The sequence below is a fragment of the Phoxinus phoxinus genome (assembly GCF_949152265.1).
Source record: "Phoxinus phoxinus genome assembly, chromosome: 18".
Lineage (NCBI taxonomy): Eukaryota > Metazoa > Chordata > Actinopteri > Cypriniformes > Leuciscidae > Phoxinus > Phoxinus phoxinus.
In genome coordinates this window covers 12,201,700-12,223,608 of record NC_136893.1, presented here as the reverse complement: position 1 = coordinate 12,223,608, position 21,909 = coordinate 12,201,700, and the positions used below count along the sequence as shown (strand labels likewise).

The following is a 21,909-nucleotide window of genomic DNA, read 5'->3' as shown; positions in this document are numbered from 1 at the left end:
CGAACCACCAGGAGGTACGTCACTCACAGAGCCTGTCCACTACGGGGGGAAAGGAAGGAAAAGAAAACCAAAATACACACACGTACACCTAACACCGACCCGACCCCTCCCGCTCTCACACACTCTCTTACCTGGGATTACAGAAATAGTTTTCAATGCCCTCAGAACTCTGAACGTGCGCAGAGCTGAGACATTGCCTAGGTTTACAAACTCTGTTACATACCTGCAATGATCAGATCAAAGTTACATGGAGACATGGTCATGACTTAGTACTTGATGACTTCCATATGCAGACTAAGATGATTGTTTTTCTTAAAAGGTTAAATAGCTTTTAGAGGTGGGGGAAAAAATGAAGTGTTGTCACAATTCAAAATAGAAATGTTGAAAATTTTCTTTAAAAAAGTTTGTATTATTATTATGTTAAATAATACAATGAATTTGAATTTTTGAAGGAAAGTAAACATTCTGTGGCAATAGTAGATTACATTAGCGATGTCTTTCAGATAGAAAACGGAATAACTGTGATTTTAATAATATAATAAGAAGTAGTATTAATAATAATACTAATAAATATTATGTCATATAGTACAAATGCTTGCATGTTACATATTTAGTGTTTCCTTCCTCAGTCTAAAAAAAAAGAGAAAGACATTGCAATGGATTGTAGATATTTGGTGCAACAACACAACCCTGAACTGGTTCCCACCCCTAATAGCTTTCATAAACAATTATAATCATATGGTAATGTTATTATAGGATACACAACATATCTCAGATGAATTTGTATAAGAAAAATACAATGAGATCCAATATAAACAGATAAAATGAAAATGGAGAATGAGAACTAGGAAGGCAGAAAGAGTTTGTGAGTGAGAAAAAGTTCTCTGCGTGGGCTGCTGGTAGGGGTGGGCCATATACCGATATAGACGTGAACTGATTAACCGGTAGAAATTTGTCAACCGCTAGAGATTTTGGACTATTGTTTCTATTGCGGTTACGCTCACGTAACATTGCCATTCTGCGCTATCATGAAAGCTTATCATTTGAATGCGTTTTTAAGCCTTACTACAATTTATGTAGTAGCCTTTTTCTATAGGCCTATCAAGTGCTTGAAGTTTTTTAAGGCAGGTCTATTTCAGTTTTGTCTTTGTTCTATTGTAGTTTTTTGTCTGAAAAATTTGTTTCTTTGTTCCTTATCACTGACTGTTTAATTGTCTTCAGTGATCTTGAGAGTTTGTTTTACTCGTTAATTAGGCTAGTATTTTGTGACATTGAAATTGGTGATGAGATAACTGTATTGTGATGTATATCGTTATCATGAAATAAAAGCACTCATATTGTGATATCAGATGTTGGTCATTTCGCCCACCCCTAGCTGCTGGGAGTCATGTTGATGGTGAATGGTTCTAATCACTGATCTTTTGAACATCTGAACAAAGAAAATTCTCAGAAAGGAAGAATAGAGTGAGTTTTCTGGATTCCCTGCAAGAACCAGGTATAATCACAGCACAGCTGAGGGATGAGGACAAGGACAAATGCAGAGCAGTGAACTTGACAATAAGCAGAGTTGCCACATCCATAAAGAAGCTACCTAAAACGTTCATATGGTTAGAGACAGAATATTGTTGTCTGTGTCCCCCACATACAGTAAGAGCTCAATTTACAAACAGCTTATTAATAATTATTTTCCTCATCCATCATTAAAAAACATTTTAAGCAAGTGTTGAGCTAGTGTCCTGACTAGTTAAATGACTTATTTTTTATTTATTTGCTATTAACCGAATGATAGCTCAATGTTCATAGTTACAAAATGACATACTGTAACTAAACTGACGGTTGTTCTGAATTATATCAATCATATGTTTAAAGAATCATATGAAAGCATATCCTAGAATCAGGATCTTGTAATAGAATTAAAAAAGGGGACATTTATAGATGATTCCAAAAGTCTGAAACCACATTGAAATTTGAAAAGAGTAAATTGTTTAATAGAAAAAGAAAATAATTTCCCCTAGTGATCTTAAGCCGAGTGCACACTGTACAATTTATAATAGTCCTTTACGATTGTCAGACTGTACGAACATGATCCCCGCTGTAAGCCATGTCACACTGTGGGATCTCAGTTGTCTTTAATGTCAGAACCGGTGACAGATGATGGATTGAAATGGTGGCTAGCAAACAAAAACTATCTCTGCTTTAATTTTGATCATGATTTGTCTATAAAAGAAATAGGAAAAGAAACAAAGATGATGTGTGTGGAGCAGGTGGTGGTTTGTTGATGTCGCACTAATTGCATCATCAGGTTCTGTGCTCCTATTGGTTCTTGATTTGACGGTTGTTGTAGGAGACGCCACACTGCAGGACTGTGCCCCAGAACTTCTGACAGTGGCAGAATTTCATCTGAGGTAAAATGTTATCGCAATGGTCATTATTCGGCTGTTTGTGAACATATCAAATTAGCGATAAAACACTAAAGATTTTTGCCTAGGATCAGAGAAATCATACAGCGTGCACCCGGCTTTAGAGTTTTCAGTGTGATAAGATGTAAAAGTGACTGAATACTTACGCCATTGAGATGACCATGAAATCCAGCCAGTTCCATGGATCTCTAAGGAATGTGAAGCCATCTATACAGAATCCACGGGCAATGATTTTTGTAAGCGATTCAAATGTATAAATTCCAGTGAAGGTATACCTGAGGGAAAGAGCAGGAGGTGGGAATACATTTTAAAAATAAGTAACTGGAACTAAATGATGTACAACCAAGCTGTCCATTTATGATTCATTTTTTGTTGTTGTTGTGAATAACTTGTTTTGAGGCATGCTGTGGTTAGGATCAATACTTACTCTACTTGTTTGGACCACTCGGGAGGATTACTAAAAGTCATGAACACACAGTTGGTCAAAATCGTACACATAATGAACATGCTGAATACTGTGGGTATCAGTTAAGGAAATTCTGAGAAGTCACAGAAAAAAATAAATAAAAATCATTTTACTTTGTAAATATAAACATCAGGATTTATAAACATTATATAAGAAGTACAGCCATGGCCAAAAGTACTGCAGTGTCATAAATGTGCTTTGCAAAATGTACTGCTTCAGTTGTTATGGTGTTGGTTCACATTGTTCCTAGATTATTGTGCAGGAATGATCAGATGTATTTTAAATAAATGCAAAAATCTCCATTGACCAGAAAAAACAAAACACTGTTTTTTGGCCGTGGCACAAAATGACCAGCTAACATCATTTCACTAATGACATCATCAGCATTCAGCACATGGTAAAGTGTGACATTCTGATTGGATTTTAAGAGCAGACTGCTATAAAAAGAGGGAAGGAGTGCTTCCGTGTTCTCATGTTAGCAATGTTTACCTCTGAAGAAAAATGTGCAGCCAACATCGCTTTGCATCAAAATGGCCTCACATGCAAGGAAATTGCTGCTAAGAATATTGGAAGAACCTGAACGAACCATTTACTGGATCATCAAGAATTTCAAGGGGAGAGGGTCAACTGGACTGAAGGCAGCTTCAGGACGTCCCAGAGTGTCCAACAAGCACCAGGACTGTCTCCTACTGAGGAATTAGCTATGGAATCAGTGTAGAGCTTCCTCAATATTGGCAGTACGGTTGTACCGGTATATATCATGGTATGACCACGTACGATTATCATATCGTGCACATTTGCTAATCTACAGTATTGAGGGGAAAAAATCAAATGAATCACCTGCACATAAGCTACTTCTTTCCACATGACTGCGTTATTGATTGACTTGATTTAGCCATCCATCCATCAATCAAAGTAGAGCTGTACAATAAATCAAATCACGTCATGGGAAAGAACAAAAAGATGACTATAAAAATATATAATCTGCTTGTTCTGTGTGTCTCTTTCTGAATGAGCTCCACCGTTCCCTCTATACTCAAGTATGCGTGACGCTCATGGTGTTTTCAGTGTCTGCCGTCTCACAATACGAGGACGTGAACAGCTGCTCTGAGAACGCTTAAAGAGGATGTTATCATTTTATTGAGAAAAACCATTGTCAAAATAAAAGTTTGGTTTAACTTGTAGAAATTATGATAGAAATATATTACTGCTGTATAATAGAATGTACTTCTCCAAAAAACAACAACGCAATTTCTTTAAACATTACTTAAGGAATATAATTTTTTGTCCGTTTTAATTTAGTAAATCTCTGTGGTGCAGCACTTTGCCAAAAAATACATTTCATAGGACTATATTATTCTAAATTTTAATAAACTATTAATGACAAAAATAAGTTGTTAATGTAATCCATAATCAATCATTAAATTTAATTTATTGGACATGTTTTTTATTATTGAAATTTTAATAAACAAAACAAATGGTTTCAAGTTTGTTATAATAAAGCATTTGTTCACCAAATAAAAACAGTTTTCATTAATTTAATGGTAATTTTAACTAATGGTAATAATAATTTATTGTTTAATACTGTATACCGTGAAATCGTGAAGCCATGATCACTGTGATCACATCGTGAAGACTTTTTTCATACCATGAACATCTCATACGTCACAACCCTAATTGGCAGCAGGTGGTGTGAGTGAATCTGCACACAGTGAGGCGAAGACTTTTGCACAACGACCTGGTGTCAAGAAGAGCAGCAAAAAAGCCACTTCTCCATGAAAAATACCAAGGACAGACTGAAATTCTGCAGGAAGTATAAGGATGGGACAGCAGAAGACTGGTGCAAAGTCATCCTCTCTGATGAAGCCCTTCTGACTGTTGGGACATCTGGAAAATTGATTTTCCAGAGAAGAAAAGGTGAACGCTACCATGAGTTGTGTGTCGTGCCAACAGTGAAGCATCCTGAGACCATCCATGAGAGGGTTATCTTTTCATCCAAGGGTATGGACTCTCTCACAATTCTGCTTAGAAACACTGCCCTGAATAAAGAATGGTATAAAAAACTTTGTGCAAGAGCAACTTCTTCAAATGATACAGAAGCAATTCAGCGATGATCCGTGCATTTTCCAGAATGATGGAGCATGAGGCAAGAGTAATAATGAAGTGGCTCTGAGATCATGACATTGAAATTTTAGATCCGTGGCCAGACAACTCTCCAGATCTTAATCCCATAGAGAACCTGTGGTCAATCCTCAAAAAGCGAGTGGACAAGCAGAAGCCCACAAATTGTGATCAACTCCGAGCACTAATAAGGCAAGAATGGATCGCCATCAGTCAGGATTTGGACCAGAAGCTGATATCCAGCATGCCCGAGCGAATTGCAGAGGTTATAAAGAAGAAGGGTCATCACTGTAAATATGTTTTTCCAAATCAAAGGCTTTAAACTTACGAAATGCTCATCACTGTTTTCCAGTATATACTAGAAACATGCGAAAAAATTATCTATAGATACTGAAGCAACAAACCACAAAATTCATGTCACTGCCAATACTTTTGGCCATGGCTGTATAATCTGTTTGTCACTAAATTAACAAATAAATATGAACGTTTAATCATTTTCATTAATAAAGTATACCATATAATAATAAATACACATTAGCATAAATTCAGTATTCACAGTGATGTTTAACTTTATATCACCACCTTTATAATTTTTGCTAAAAAAGTGCTAATGCTAATACCATAACAGGGAGTTTTCAGCTCATTTGTGTCATTTATATAGGCAGTTAAAACGTTTTTTTTTTTTTATTTAGACTACAACCACATTAACAATTAAATTAGTCAAATAGTTTCTAGTGAACAGGGCAAAGCATTAGAGTTCAAATCTTTTGTGGTACATGTTTGATATATGTTTATGCGTTTCTATGTCAACACTATCAATGCCGAAATTAATTTAGCAGCAGTCAGGTGGTACAAGTCCAAGCTCTGTAAGTTATTCACGTTCATTATTATTGTAATGGTACGTGCTTGAAGACATGAGGTCATTTAATGTGGTCTCTCGTGATGCTTTGCAGACTCTGCTCTGTGCGTTCATGTGTTTTGAATGAGGCGTTGCTTTTGAGAGAACGCTCTGAAGGGAGGGTGGGATCCAATGCTTTCAAAGCTAGCTTGCTATTGCTAGCCACTCCGAAATTGCCTACCCTACCTTCAACTAAAACATTAGTCTGAAATCCTTAGCGTTATTCCTGGTCATCCCATGCACCCTAGCAATAAGCACACATTAAATATTTGATGCAGAGAAAGACAGTATAGACATACAGTATTTATCATATACACATTTAAACAGCTGAAAAAGGATATGAATGTATCAAAATTTTAATCGCTATTCGCCTAGCAAGATTAAAAGGGCTTATCATGTACAAGGCAGGTGTGGCACTAAAGCGGAAGATTGTTTTCCCTCTATTTAGGACTATAAATGTCTGTGGAGATGAAAAACAGAAACAGCCAGAGAGAGAGAGAGAGAGATAAGTGAGAAAAAGACAGAATAACAAAGAGAAAGAGAAACACTAGATTAGTTGCAAGCATAGAGACAAATAATCACTTATTCAACTGGACTTTCACAAGTAATAATCATGTACTGAAAGTCTGCATCTATTTGTAGAAGACAAGGCATCATAATGAAGACATATGTGACCCTGGACCACAAAACCATTCACATTGTTATTTTTTCTTTAAATTGAGATATATACACCATCTGAAAGCTGAATAAATAAGCTTTCCATTGATGCATGGTTTGTTATGTTAGGGCAATATTTGGCCAAGATACGAACCATTTGAAAATCTGGAATCTGAGGGTGAACAAAAATCAAAACTTTGAGAAAATCACCTTTAAAGTTGTCCATTTATGTTCGCGATTGTGCTGCATTCATTCACAAATCGATAATTTTGACCCATACAATGTATTATTGGCCATTGCCACAAATATACCCGTGCGACTTGTGATCCAGGGTCACATATTGCTTTATATACTACTAAATAATTAAAATCACATTCTTTGGCAAGAAGAAAGTACATCTGAAAAACTGCATGGAAAACATCCACATTGTCTCTGGACAGGAATAAAGTAAAACAATATTTTTATATAAAATATATAAAAAGATATTACTTAATGTTTATACAACAGGAAGCTTAAGTTCTCAAATTTGATTGGTTGAGAGTGCTGATATTTAGTCCAACACAGCATGAATATCATGGCTGCGATTTGGCCATAAGCATGAGGTGGCAGGATGCTTGAAGTAATAATTCACCAAACAATAAAAAAAAATCCACACAAAAAACAACGTAAGTTATATTTCCGACGCTTACTGGACTGGATTATGAAGTGCAGGATGGTGCACAGAAGAACAATGGCATCTGCCACAATTCTGCTCAAATATCAGTTGTTTTTTTACATGAAAACCGAATGATCCATTAACTTAGTTGCTGATACTCTTGGGTGCTTTATTAAATCACAATGTACTGCCACTGAAATCGCCAAGATATTCATTAAATGAATAATGAATTCATTGGAATTGGAGAAAAGATATTTATTAATGTCTGTAATAATGCTTAAGATGAACCCTAGTTCTACCCGGATATCTCACTTCTCACGGTAATATGAAACATTTTCAGAGAATGCTTAAGAACACGAACGAGTCAGCGTAAGCTCACCATCCTTTCAGTAGATAACCTCATAATTGTTTAAATAAAACATGTTCGCTACCATCAAAGTTTCATGGGAGGTCGCGTGCATTTGCAGAGATGGGATGCACCACTGTACTTCTTTTTACATGCTTGAGTTTAGTTGAACACTAAGAAATCCTCTTCAGCACCACGGAGAGTGCCGAGTCTATGCAACCAATGAAGCACCATACATGTAAGCTTAACATAACGTGAATAGAAACTCCTCAGAAGAATATCTAGAGCACACACAATTATCAAAGTTCATGATTTGGGTCATATCATTTCATTTGGTTTGTTGGTCCACAATAAGGATTAATGTTTAAAAAGGACAGCTCACTAAATAACACTTTGTATATGTAACTAAAGATGGAGAAGAGCTAGATCTATTTGGGTCAGACTGAATCAGGCCACCATGTAAACATACTGAGACCTGCTTTGAGAAAAAAAAAAAAAAAAAAAAAAAAAAAAAAAAAACCTGCTCACTGCTCGGCAACCCCAAACTGTATGAGAGACATTTGGGATCAACTGCATCTTCTTCTGTGTTCAAAACACGACAAGATCCATTCAAAACAGTAGCCCAAACCAATAGTCACATATGAAACATCATGAGATGAAAAAATAATGCAGAAGTGGTGCATTTATGAACAAAAATACATTTGCCCTTTCTCAATATTCTCTGGCTATAGTGCATGTGCATGTGGGCTTCCTCTTTTTAATGCATGACAGGCTTCCCAGCTACTGAAAATTTCATAATCCAGAATGGAGCAGAATAAGAAAGATAAAGAGCGGGAGAAAGACAGCCCAGAGAGGAATGAATAAGCAGTGAGAGCAAGAGAGGAAGATGGAGAACGAATGAAGAAACAAAGACATTTAAAAGCAAATCGTAAATATAAAAAGAAAAAGAAAAAAAAAGAAGAAGAAATAGTAGAAGAAGAGTGAGGACAAGCTATAAAAATATGTAAAACTGGACCCAACCACAGACACTGAATGAAACCCCTTGGTAAAAAAAAAACAATACTGATGTAAAGGCGCTAAAAAATAGTATTGGTTCACAAGGCTAAGAAATTAACCGATTTGTATTTCTATAACACCTTTTTAGAGCAAACGTCACAAAGTGCTTTGCATCCGATCCAAATATAAAAAGGAAATCAAAATAAGAGTTTTGACATTAAAACAGACAATCGGATAAAAACAGAGTAATACAGCACAATAAGTGGGGTTTTAGTTGCTTTTAAAAGCGTTCACAGTGTCCACAGATCGTAAATCCATACGAAGAGCATGATTACGAGATCATGTTACAGGGTGATGCAAAGTGAGCAGGAAAGTGTGCGTGATGTAAACAAGATCTAGATGAAGCGCAGATGAGACGTATGGCAGGACACATGGAGAGGAGAGAAGCATGGTAAAAAATGGAGAAACATAAACAACAGACCGAGATGGTGACTAATGTAAAGAGAGTGATGAGCAGAGCAGCAAATTGCGAATGAAAAGAGTGAGAAGCTTCCAGAGCTAATAATGCAGCATCTCCCACATCAATAAAAGCTTGTCACAACACAAAAATAAATGAGATGCCTGCATTATAATAGGAGTATTTCCTGGTGTGGAGAGTGTATAGGCTATGCTGTGAACAGATGTGAGGGAGGAGGAGTGAGACGGCCATTATACTCAAGCTGTGCATCACCCTGCCTTCCCCAGCCCCCCAACCAGCCCAGCCAAGCCCACTCCGAGTGCCGCGTCATCACAGGGAAAAGCAATGGTCCTACATGGCACATTTTGAAGAGTCCCTCTTAAGATTTATGACCCAGTGTGGTGTTCTGCCTCTTTCTCCTTCTCTCTCCCCTTTCTCATCTTTGCACACCCTTTATTCAACCAGGACATGCTCCTGGATCAACAACATCCCTATCAAACCATCAGAGCCCAAACCTGAAGTCAGAAATGAGTACAAGAGTGTTGGTAAAATCTGAAACATCTAAAATCAGAAAATCTGACTGATTAAAGGTGCTGTAACAGTTTACAAAATAAAATATAGCTGCAAATTATCAGGGGTTCAAGTGCTTTAAGGCCTTTATGCACATGCATAAAAAGGTATTATGTTTCATTTATTAAGCCTTTAACCACCTACATCAGAGATGGAAAAGACCATTTACAGCCAAAGGCAATTTACTGTGGAAATATATGTTTTTTAAAGGTTTTTAACAGTTATAGTGCCACCTATGGTCCTATCTCCATAAAAGTTTGCATGCTTGTTTAGAATCATGCGTCGCATGTGCTCATCTAATTTCGTGAATTTCTGAGTTTTCGTTTAGGATTTATAGGCTTTTGAGTATATTTTGCCATGTCCATTTTGTAAATGACCCTGTTATAGCTATCCAAAAAGTTAAGGTCAACATTTTTTGATAACTATTGACCTAGAAAGTCTAGACTACAGAATTGTACTCTTTTGTAAGGTTTTATAGAGGTTGACCTAGAACTAGTGCACAAAAGTAGTTTTTTTATATATATATATTCTCAAGTATTTAATGAATGATTTGATTGACAGCAGTGATTTTTGAGGCAAAGTTGTTCAGAATGAGGAGATCTAACAAATGATATGCATATTGTGTGTATATGTGAAAAACTGCCTGATTATTGAGGCGTAAAACTTCTTTTTCATTTCTTTTGAATTTCTCATAGGCCTCTAGGGCTGTAAGTCAAACAGGCCCAGCAAGTTTCATTATGACCGGCCTCTGTTAACCTTGTCTGACAGCCGCTCGAACTTCATTAGCCAATGGCTGCCAATGTTTTTGCCATGCCATTGCCTCGTAGACAATCGTGGCGCCTTGGACCGCATGCCAGTTTTCAGTTTTCAAATCAATCCTACTGACTGTTGTGTAGCTATAGCCGTTTTAGTGTTTTTTTCATTATATAGCGCCACCAAGGGGCAAGTCGCCGCATCATTTTTCACCCGACCTGCCCAATCACTGAGAACGCTGATCCTTGGAAATTCTAACAATTACAATAGGATTTCAGCGCAACATGCTTGAACCCCTAATTAAATAGAAAAGAACATAAAACAAAATAATAATAAAGTAAAATAGGAAATAACATGACATTAAATAACTTTAAAATAACCTAAAATACAACACAGCACCTTGTAGAATGTTGAAGCTCAATTGGTAGAGCATATCTTGATTGCACTGTAATCACTCTGGATAAAATAATTTGCTAAATGCATACCGGTAAATATAAATCAATGTTGGAGACCCAACTTTTGGGTCACTTAAATCCTGTTAACCCTCTCCGTCTCACAATTGATTTGTTTTCAACATATAACCATCTCCTTTTATCATCTGTGCTGGAGGACTCGGGCTTCATCAGCTGCTCCTGTAGCAAAGCTTGCTAAGCTAATTGCTTCTGATAGTGTCACAGGTCTGGATTTAAAAGCTGCCAGCTCCCATTTCTCAGCTGGTTTTCCACTATGAAGAGAGCTGCCCTGAGCCTCAAGAATCAGGTTTCACTACTGCTGCAGGCTGCAAGTCAAGCCCAGCGTGTAGAAACAAAGAACAATGAGAGACAGGGAGATCTAATCAAAAAGCGTAAAATCAAAGAGCCATTAAATCCTTGAGACTGAGAGTGCAGGATATGGCATGTGCATGAAAGCATGGTCCAGAAATGCATTTAAATATGAAAAAAGGTCTAACGTGAGCCATTGTTGCAATAAAAATGTATTCAGTTTGTAGCATAATTCAGTTCCTTTAGACTGCCTGTTTCACATACGCTCCTCCATGAGGTTTTCATCAGGAGACTGAAATCTCCTTCCTGTGCATGGAGCGGGCGGTTACATAACAGTCAGTGTTGCGCTGCATGAGAGGGAGGCAGAGGAATGAGACGGAGGGAGAAAGCAAGAGAGGGAGGCAGTGTAATGCTTCAGCACATGCACACATTAACAGGCATTTCCACACAAACGAGTCTGTGCATTATTTAGTAAAGTCCGGTGTGGCAGACCCTGCTGAAGTCTCACCACTGCACTTAGCACCGAGCCAAATGTGAACCCAGGGCTGAGCCTGTTGGGCTCCATTACAACTCAGACAGAAAAGATGACCTCATCTTCCTCCCTTAGACTACATCTCATAACAACAATTCACTCCTGAAAATCTGTTTGAGGGCTATCTTGCATCTGATATTGCTCATTTGCAACAAAAACAAAGCACCATTTTATGATTAGTTAACATATCAAGAAACTGTGCATCCACTTAATAGTCTTAGAGCACACATTTTTTTTATATTACATACAACATAAATTATAAATTAAATTTGAGTGAAAAATGTAATTGAAAAATACATTTTAAAATGTATCTAAACCAAACCTAACCAAACCATGAACTACACAACTTTGTGTAGTAGACTATTATGACAATGTTCTTTGAAAATGATCCAAAGCATGTCTTGAGCTTCAATAGAAGCAAGAACATCTGAACGTCTGAAGGTTAATGTTCCAAAAAAAATCTATTTGAAAAAAATGCCATTCTTTTTAACATTTTTTTTTTTCAGGATTCTTCAAATACTTCAAATTGTAATAAAATGTCACAATATTACTGTTTTTGTATTGTATTTTTGATCAAATAAATGCAGCCTTGTTGAGCATTAACAATTTCAAAATTACTGATCCCAAATCTTTGAACAATGGTATACGTTTTTAGTCTTTTCATGTACATATAGCAACACTAAAGAGTACCAAACACAGATTTCTCCAAAACAACAACATTAAAGATCTTTAAATGGCCTAACTCTCTTACTGTTGCACTACTACTCAAATAGCAGGGGCCCATTCGTCGTACCGGTACGTGGATTACACAATTACCTGGATTTCACTGTTGACGATTTGACATGACCCAGGATTGATAGGTTCTTCAAAACTCATCCTGGAGTTGCTCTCATAGCAACAGGTCCATAAGCAAACGGGATTAGATTGCATCTTTTTAAGCAGAGGTGATACTTAAGTCTGTCCCAGCGACTGCTACTTTCTTACAAGAGTACTAAATTAACCTGGGACAATAATAATAATTTGAAAATAATATTATCATGTTGTTTAGTAATTTCATAATGTAGACACAGCCAGTTTTACTCATTGACAAGATTTATTTGTGAGGGGAAAATTACTTAATAATTTGATTGAAGTCTTACACACACAATGTACAGTCTGAGCCGTGCATTAATTTAAATGGTGACAGCTATTATGGGAGTGGATTGATGCAGCGCAGGAGATGCAGATAACTTAGTAAAAAATGCTGCCCTGATGTGCTGTCAAAAAGTAATTAAATGTTGTCACGTAACAAATATGCTTTACAGGTCAAATTAAATTAATTTCTCATTACAACATTGAAATAAAAATGTAAAGCCTGTACAAATATTAGAAATTTCTGAAATAATTGGTAATCATCTAACAAACATTACACAATTAATTTATCGATTATAACTTTTGTATAATTTTGGTCGCTTGGCTGCTTCCTTATAAAGGAGCAGAAATTCAAAATCTGAAATTTTCGTCAGGTGTTTGATGTTTTTTAATATGATGTCATTACGTTGCTCTATTTCTGCCAGCCAATCGATGCATTGCTAGTTTCAGGTATTTATATATCTGCCCTTTCCAATGAACACAAGAATGTGCAGTGATCAACTTAATCCAGATATTTTAATCAAATCCACAAATTAGTTAAAGAACCAAATTATCCAGAGATCAGTTATCACGATTAGAATATCTGGCATATCTTTCAAATCATCTCAGATGTATTAAGGCAAGGTACGAAGGATGGACCCCTGTTCTAGAACAGTGCACTGTTCTTTAAATGCACTGGAGTGTTTCTTTTGGCTTTTCTTTTCTAAAGGATTACTGATGGAACAATTAAAACAAGTCTGTCAGCTGGAACTGTAAAGCTTCAGCAGACCACAGATAACCTCCTCCTCAAACCTCTTTAAAGCATCATCTCACAGACAATCTACAACATACACAAGCCACAAACAAATGCGCGTTTATATATATATATATATATATATATATATATATATATATATATATATATATATGAGAAAAAAACTAGTGGACTAAAAAAGGGTTAAAAAACATCCTCAGTATCTCCAACTCTGGAATGATCCAAGGTGAGTTGCTTAAAAGATAACGTGTGAATGCCAGCTGCATGTGCAGGACACATAAAGAGACAAGATGATGCACTCACTTTCTTATTAGCATAGAAGGGATCTAAATCTTCCAGTGGTGTTGCCACCATGCCACGAGGGATGTCCCCGTAGATGAAGGGCAGACTCTTGCCCGACTCCAGGTCACTGTTAGGCTTGGGCTTGTTATCGTCGTCATCGTCGCGGTAGCTGCTGTCTGGCTTAGGAGGCGGCTTGGCTTTCTCCTCCTCAATGCGCTTCTCGATTTCACACAGAGATTCCCTGGTAAAGTATTTGAAGCTGTCAGGTCCTGGCGGTGCAATAAGGGGTGCAGCCATGTTTTCATCCTGCAGCAACTTCTTCTCCTGTTATGTACCCTCCACGGCAGCTAGTTCTAAGTCAGAAAGAGAAAAGGGCATTAATGGACATCTAGGCTCATAAAGTCAGAATCTTATGGCAAGAATCATATAGCCGTCTCATCCACAAGTTACTTACTGCCAGAAGTTGTATAAATTTAGCCAATGAGATTAGAGCTTACCAGATCAAGAAAGAGCTTTCCAGTTTTGCATGCAATATTTTCAGTAAAGCCTTTTGCAGATGCTTTCATAAAACATTTTATCAGTTCATGCATTCCCTGATAATCAAACCCATGACCTTGTTGTCGTGATACTTAGCTAATATCAATATTGTATTATTTTCCTGTCTATACATTAATCTGGGTGTAGTATAAGATATGCATTAGCGAAAACCGAAACATATCATATTAAGGCCTCTTATTAAGTCAGCTTAGCTGCAAAAACACTATGTAACTCTGTAACGTTTTGTGTGATTATAATTATTAAGATTAAAGTCATTAATATTTGTCTATATTTCACATCTCTTCAATAGAGATCGGAAAATGGAGGAATTGAAAAGTCTAGGATTTAAAGTCGCAATGAAATGAAAGTAGTGACAGATCAGTCAATTGTAAGAAAGATGCGGGGTTTAAGTTGACTAAGTGATTGGAGAAGTCTGGCATACGTCATCATCAGTCAGGAGGTATGGTTAATTAAAAATTACAAGGTTAAAAAACATACATAGAATCATTTGAATGACATTTGAATCATTCACAATAAGATCTAACATTTACAAAATAGAGAGTGAATTAGCAAACGATTACAACAACACACATTTACACTTTGGTTAAAAGAGCACAAAAACACAAGAGCACCCATACAAGCTTGTGACAACTTGCAAAAAAGCAAATGCAAAAAAAAAACTGTCATTTAGATTGCATTTAAGCTTTTGGAATGATAAAGTCTTACTGAACAATACTACCTTGTTACATCACCCGCTCACACAAACTGATATGTTCAGCTCTGAGCAGGAAAGTAAAACGCTAAGCCTTGCATCTAAAAATATTACCTTACACATCAAAACAATCTGTTGCTAAATTGAGAGCATGTTAAAGAGGGACTGGCACTAGATCCAGGATGAGTCATCGACTTCATAAAAAATGAAAAGCATCCTCCATTATGAGCAGATGAAGGTGATACTTAATGTTTGTCTTTGGATTACATCTGCAATAATACTAATCGACTTTGTGATAAGTGATTCATTGTTCACCCCCAACACCCCCCACCCATTCGCTCCCTCCCTTCCTGATTTTTGCTTGCATAACTTCCCATGGTATGGTTCTTTTGGGTCATTATGATGGATGTTTCTATTTTAGATGAAACGGTTCAGGGAGGATGTAGACTGGATTAGAAGATACCAGACAATAGCAAAAGCAGATTTTAGTTGAACCTGTCTTCCCTATGAACAAAATCTCTACTGAAATGTCGATTTGGGACATGTGTTATGTCCCTAAGGCAGCAGAATAGGAAATGGGGTGGGTGAAGGGAGGCGTAGTGAACCACAACATTTAAAGGCTTGTGTGCATTTATGGGCCAGACACTTAACCAAGCCATATCCTGATATTACAGAGCTACTTAACTCACTTTTAGCATTTCTCTTCATCCAATTCCACAGATTTGTTTCAGAAATCGTGTTTGGCATTTCCAGTCTGCCTTTGAAGTAAATAAACCCCATTTCCCTTCAAGCAAATCAGACACGTGAACAAAATATCAAAGAATGTGACAAACATTGGCACAAGTCCCTTGGGTATATAAATCTGATATAATTTCAAGACCTACTGGAAAAAAAGCAGCTTAAACCAGCCTGAGCTGGTTTGTTGGGCTTAACTGGTCTATTGGCAGGTTTTAAAGGGGTTTTGGGCACTCCCAACCTGATCAGGCAGGGAGACCTAAACAGCATAGGTTGGTTTAAGTAGATTTTTTCTCTCTCTATGCAAGTCAAGCAATGAAAAAGGAAAACAAAATAAACGATTATCCTAAACAAATCAAAACATAATTAGCCTTTTTTTAATGTCTTATTAATGAAACAAGCTGAGCTTTTGTGGTCCAAACAGCACAAACAAATGCAACTTTACTTACAGGAGCTGTCCTATCAGCACCACACTATAAAAAGGGCAAGATTTTTATTAGCTGTAGACATTTTGTATTCACAATCATATTCAGATTGGTTAAACAGTAGTGTTAAAGACAGTTAACAGAAAACTCAAATATCTCTATCTATGATGCTGCCTTGAATTAATTTATTACAAATTTGACAGTGCTTTTTCCGTAAGATAAAGGAAATGGAATCAACTCATGGAGTTATACAAATGGTGCGATTGAAGCCGTATCAGTTGAATGAGGTGGGCCGAAACATCTAGAAATACCTGAAGAAACTATGCTGGGCTGCACGTGAACACATGATAGCTTTAGAAAATGTCAGGTGGGGTACGTGCCGTGGTCCAGCTTATTTACAGATGTGAGGACATGGTACATTTTAGAAGCATTATGAATAAAATTATTAATTCATTTTCATCATTCATATGTCTTTCGGAGTTTCTATGCGCCACAGAATTATCTTCTACATCAAAGCGACACCCTGTCTTCATATGCAAAATACCTGTCAATAAATTATGCAGGCTATATTCGCACATACATCTGAAACAACAATTCCTTCAACAAACCATAACCTTATTTTAAGAACGTCAAGTTGTATCGTTATGTGACTGAATGCGCAGTGGTCCTACCTTATTTCATCAATGTGTGGTCACGAAATCCATGGCAGCACAACGGTTTCACGAACAACGTCTTTGCGTTTTCCAAAACGTTGTCACATCTTCCTCTGTGTCAGAAAACAATTTTGCCTGAAAACTATCGTTTATAAACACCCCGACACCTTCACGAAAGCGGGCCGAAGCCACGGAGGAAAACGGAAAATACTGCAGTGGGTTTTTTTTTCTTCTCGCTCTCTCGTCGTATTTACCCTTTTATACACACAGCCCAAACATGTTTCAGTCATATAATCCGCTTTTGGAGAAAACGGCTAAAGTTAATAGAAAACAGCGATACATCTCGACGATGCTGTGCAAGGTTGGGTTTATGCTCGCGAGGAACATAAACAAGAAAATGTAGCATTCCACACCCGTGCAACCTGCGTCCACCCTACAATCAATAAGCAGCCAAGCATGTTGCCATTTGAACGTCTTAATTACAACGAATCATTTAAAACCTGTCCACATGAGCATTTTTGCTCATTTACTCAGCTTGACATTCGATTAATGCTTACAATAAGACCTTTATTCAGATGAGGGTACAAGGCTACAGATCACGGCATTGATCATGCAAGATACGGCTATATAACACACCACATATAGCCTTGGGAGAATGTGTTTAACTCGTATCATGACATATTAAAACTGTAATTTGAGAGGGGGAAATGAAAATGCCTAATCACAACTGGTTCAATTTAACAAAAAGGGTGAGTTTATAAAACGTAATTTCAGTTATAAGGGAATAAAAGGCGAATGTTCATTTTGCGAGGAGCGTCCAGCAGTAAAACCCCCTCAGCGTGCAGCATCTCTGCGACATTTATTGACAGTGCAATGACTTCCATCACACGGAATAAACACATCGCGAGAGCTATTTTGAAACACAATACTTACTATGATTACGTTAGCGGGTATCCAAAAAATCCTCAATGCACTGCAGAAGTCGAATAAATTCGGAAGAAATTGCGGATGTCGCCATATTGTTGCTGCTATACCTTCCTTCAGTGTGCACCGTTACCCTGCATAATTGATGACTCCCAGCTATATGTAAGGGAGTGTCGGCCAATAGGTAACGTTACCACCAGTTCCACAATAAAAGGCGTTAATTTCAGTTTTCTTTTGGTTGAATCAAAGTTAGGTCCTTGTTCGATGAGGCGTTTCAGTAATGTTCAGGAATGACGTCGATATTGATACCATGTCATGTCTGAATCAAAAATACACCGCCACAATTGTGTTTGAAATTTATTTTAAAAAATGTTTTTTTCAGGCTGAATAAAATAAACAGGTCGTTGGCTTGGTGCTTTATTATGTGCGACAAACTCGCATGAAATGCATCTAATTGTTTCTAATTGTCGCCTAGTTTCTAAAGGATGACGTTTACTATCATTTTAGTGTCCTTTACAGGACTCTATAATGTCATAAAATTGGTGATATAGGCTACTGTACAAAACACTGATACTATTATTTGCAAAAACTAAAGATTTGAAATGTGTTGATTTGCATGTTGTTCCTTGCCCGGGTCTTTCATGACATTACAGTGAACGATGTTACGTCACTTAGAATCTTTGCCGATTACCTAATAATCAATGACAAGGACAGCCGATTGTTCTCTCTGTCTTCTTTCTGTGTCTCTCGTTTTGCTGCACATTTAAAATGTTTAAAACGGCTCTACAATTAGTATTCATCAGTTGCATGCTGCTTTCTGGGATTGCAGGTATTTTTTATATTATTAGTATTAATCTATTTAATCCCAGAGATGTGAACACAATTTTACTATTGGATAGCCCAAAGGAAACAAACTGCATGCCTTTTGTAAAAAACAAAATTTTCAGAAAACATTAGTGGAAAGTAGGCTATGTCTGTTGTTTATGGTCACAAGTGTAATGTACGGGAGTCAAAAATAGTCCAGTTCATATAATGTAATATTTATTTATACTATCATCAGGAAATTCTGGAAAAACAAAACAACTGATAATACAAAAATGTTTAATTTTTTTCATTTAATGTAACAATACTTTAAATTCTACAATTTTATGATGCAATTCAATCATTACTTATTCAAAATAGTTCTTCCCATGCCTTAATTTGTGACGTAGACATCTTAATACATTATAAGACCTTTTAAATATTACATGCATCAAAAATACATATAAACTTTTTCATAGTTAAAGTCTTAAATGTCAATGGTGTATATTATTTGTAGTGTAAATTGGTTAATATTATTTACAGACAGTGGTACCATCAGTGGTATGGCATATTGATCAGAAGTTTTCAGTGCAACTGACTATAATGCTCTTTTAAGGTTGTGGAAAGCGAACTTTGCAGGGTCCATCAAAGCCGTTTCGAATTGCAGGAGGCCATTCTGCATTAAAAGGTGCATGGCCTTGGCAGGTGAGCATACAGAGGATGTCGAGGCATATCTGTGGTGGGTCCATCATAAGCAATCGGTGGGTAGTCACAGCATCCCACTGCTTCAGAAATAGGTGAGCACTTTGTGAATCTCCTCCCTCATAACATGTAGAATTTGTGTGCAGTTTCCACATCTCATTATTTTAACTTTCAGCAATGAATGTGGTTTGCTGAAGCAAACAGGTGATACATTAGTATCTAGGTAGTTGATCTAAAATCATATAGGCCTAACGTTACTTTGTAGTAATGGTTAATTATACCTATGCGTATTTCTTTTTAGATTTGCATTGTCTACTTAAGTTACTACACCAAACATTTTTACGCACCCAAAAAATGCCTAAAACAATAAAAGCAACTCTTCATTTCGAAATAATAGTTTTTATTACAGATCTTTTGCATCTTTCTATTATAGTAACAACTATAAACTACAAGTAGTGGCTGGAGTGAATTCTCGATCCAAGCGAGAGAAGGGTGTCCAGTATCGCTCAGTTCAGCAAGTGATCCGGCATGAGAAGTTCAACCGATCATATTTTGAAAACGATGTGGCACTTCTGCATCTGCATCACTCTCTGTATTTCACAAATCATGTGCAGCCTTTGTGTATGATTGAAAATGAAATGGACGAGAAACAACTCAGCTTCAGCTCATGTTACATCACTGGTTGGGGCAGCTCAGTGTTACAAGGTTAGTGTTTAAATCTCCAACAACAGTCCAAAACTCGAAATCTGTGCATTATTAACAGACGATGATTACTTGCAGAATGTGTAATATACTATCAGAGAGGAGCTCTATTTTTGGCATCTTTCTGGCAGTTAAACTGATAATAATATGAGTTTATATAATCAGTTCTCTCGTCCCGCTTTAAGAAACACTTTTTATATATATATATTTTTTTTAACAAAATTTTTTAAAAGTTTTTAAAAGTTAAAAGTTAGCCTATTAAAGATTGTTTCTTTTGATTCTTGATTAGATTTTAGAATTATGCTTATTTCTTGATCAGAAAAGGTCTGAAACATTTTATTGTATTTTAAGGAATGTTAGTGGACACTCTTCAGGAAGCTGAAGTTGAGCTCATTGATACTGGAATCTGCAACCAGAGAAGCTGGTATAATGGCCATGTTAATGACAACATGATCTGTGCAGGATTTGACAAAGGGGGTGTCGACACATGTCAGGTAAAGTCATCTCATTATTTCACATCGCAGAGTAACTGGTCAGTGATAGACAATGATTAACAATATCTGTTGGAATACTCTTCAATCAAGGGTGACAGCGGAGGCCCTCTACAGTGTTACAGCCGAGACATGAAGAGATTTTACCTTTATGGCGTGACAAGTCATGGAGCGGACTGTGCATTGCCAAAGAAACCTGGCATATATACCCGTGCTAGCCGGTACACAGTCTGGCAGAGAGAAGCTCAACTAAGATCTGTATCGGCTGCCTCAGTCACAGATTTGACAGTTTTTACATTATTCTCAGCCCTGTTTTTCTCTGTCTGGATGGGGCTGTTAATGTGAGCCAAGCCCCATCAAATGCCAGAACATCTCTGCAGCTTTCCAGTCATTTTAAATAAAGCCTTTCTCAAACGATGGTTTGGCTATATTGGTTTGGCTAAACACCTTAAACAGTCAGTTATGATGTAAACAGAATGTAAACAGTTGAGAAAGAAAACGCATGTGTAACAGTATAATGGACCCGTGTGTCAGCTCTTAAAGTGACATCAGCCTAATATACCTGCTGCCAAATTATGAGATAACAATACAAATATCTATATGGCAGATTTTCCCCATGGTATCGATGTCAACATTTCTTGTCAAGTCCTGTATGTTTGTATTAAATGGGTCCTATTACTGGTATGCTTTTCCACCTTTAGTTAGTGTGTAATGTTGCTGTTTGAACATAAAAATGATTTGCAAGGGAGATATTTTATTTAACAGAATCCCCTTTTCAAGAACTACATCGAACGGCTCGCTTGGACAACACGTTTTTTCCGGATCTTATGAAGTCACAATAGTCCTCATTTAAATAATTCCTGCCCACGGAATACACAAAAAATAGCAGAGGCTGGCTGAGCTGCATTAGAGAAGACAGTGTTGCACTGTAGCTATGTCAAAGAGACACTGTTTTTTTCCAAACATTTCCAATACTCATTTGTTTGACCTTCCTAAGGCTGATGAACATAGAGTGGTTAACACTTATTTGAAACACTGTTCCTGAACATTGTAACACCAATGTTTATCTGTGCGCATCACATTTTATGGAAAACAGCTTGTTTTCTGTTGCCTTTGTAAGCTCTTGTTTTGTAAGACGCTCCTTAGGAAAATTAACCATGGTTTTTTGATCGATTAGGCTAGCTACTGTTCGATTACCTTAGTTTTTATACAAATATCACAATTAAACAGTGGATAACATCGTATCTATAATGTATTAAAAAAAACATACCGCTCTGAAACGTCCTGTGGAATCCGTGCTTGCACAGTCTGCGCATGAAATCCATTCTGCACAGTCCTCTTGTTTCTTTTTTAAAAAATTGTCAGGGTCAGAAGTACCGGGGTCAAATTTGAAGAATTAATAATCGCAGGCAAATTTTTTGACTTTTT

General features: G+C 36.9%; 2 protein-coding genes across 3 annotated transcripts in view; one reads left to right on the top strand and one right to left on the bottom strand.

Annotated features, from left to right (window-relative positions):
• The window catches only part of scn8aa (sodium channel, voltage gated, type VIII, alpha subunit a), a gene marked incomplete at its 5' end in the record, with an annotated part of 51,171 nt that extends 34,198 nt beyond the window's left edge, over positions 1 to 16,973 (bottom strand). The window contains 5 exons of one of the 2 annotated variants that reach the window (XM_079588371.1): positions 2,567 to 2,695; positions 2,848 to 2,935; positions 6,245 to 6,365; positions 13,821 to 14,152; positions 16,880 to 16,973. In XM_079588371.1, the coding sequence (XP_079444497.1) occupies positions 2,567 to 2,695; positions 2,848 to 2,935; positions 6,245 to 6,365; positions 13,821 to 14,096 (614 nt within the window). Of the gene's footprint in view, positions 1 to 2,566; positions 2,696 to 2,847; positions 2,936 to 6,244; positions 6,366 to 13,820; positions 14,153 to 16,879 lie in introns of those variants that run through there. The other variant, XM_079588370.1, reaches the window with a different exon arrangement.
• Positions 16,463 to 20,934, top strand: LOC306986018 (acrosin; the record flags this gene model as incomplete). Its single annotated transcript, XM_079588850.1, has 5 exons — positions 16,463 to 16,495; positions 19,226 to 19,383; positions 19,722 to 19,993; positions 20,342 to 20,484; positions 20,575 to 20,934. The coding sequence occupies 5 exons, from the start codon at positions 16,463 to 16,465 to the stop codon at positions 20,824 to 20,826; spliced, it is 858 nt and encodes a 285-aa protein (XP_079444976.1). The 3' UTR covers positions 20,827 to 20,934.
• Between the last annotated feature and the right edge of the window lie 975 nt (positions 20,935 to 21,909).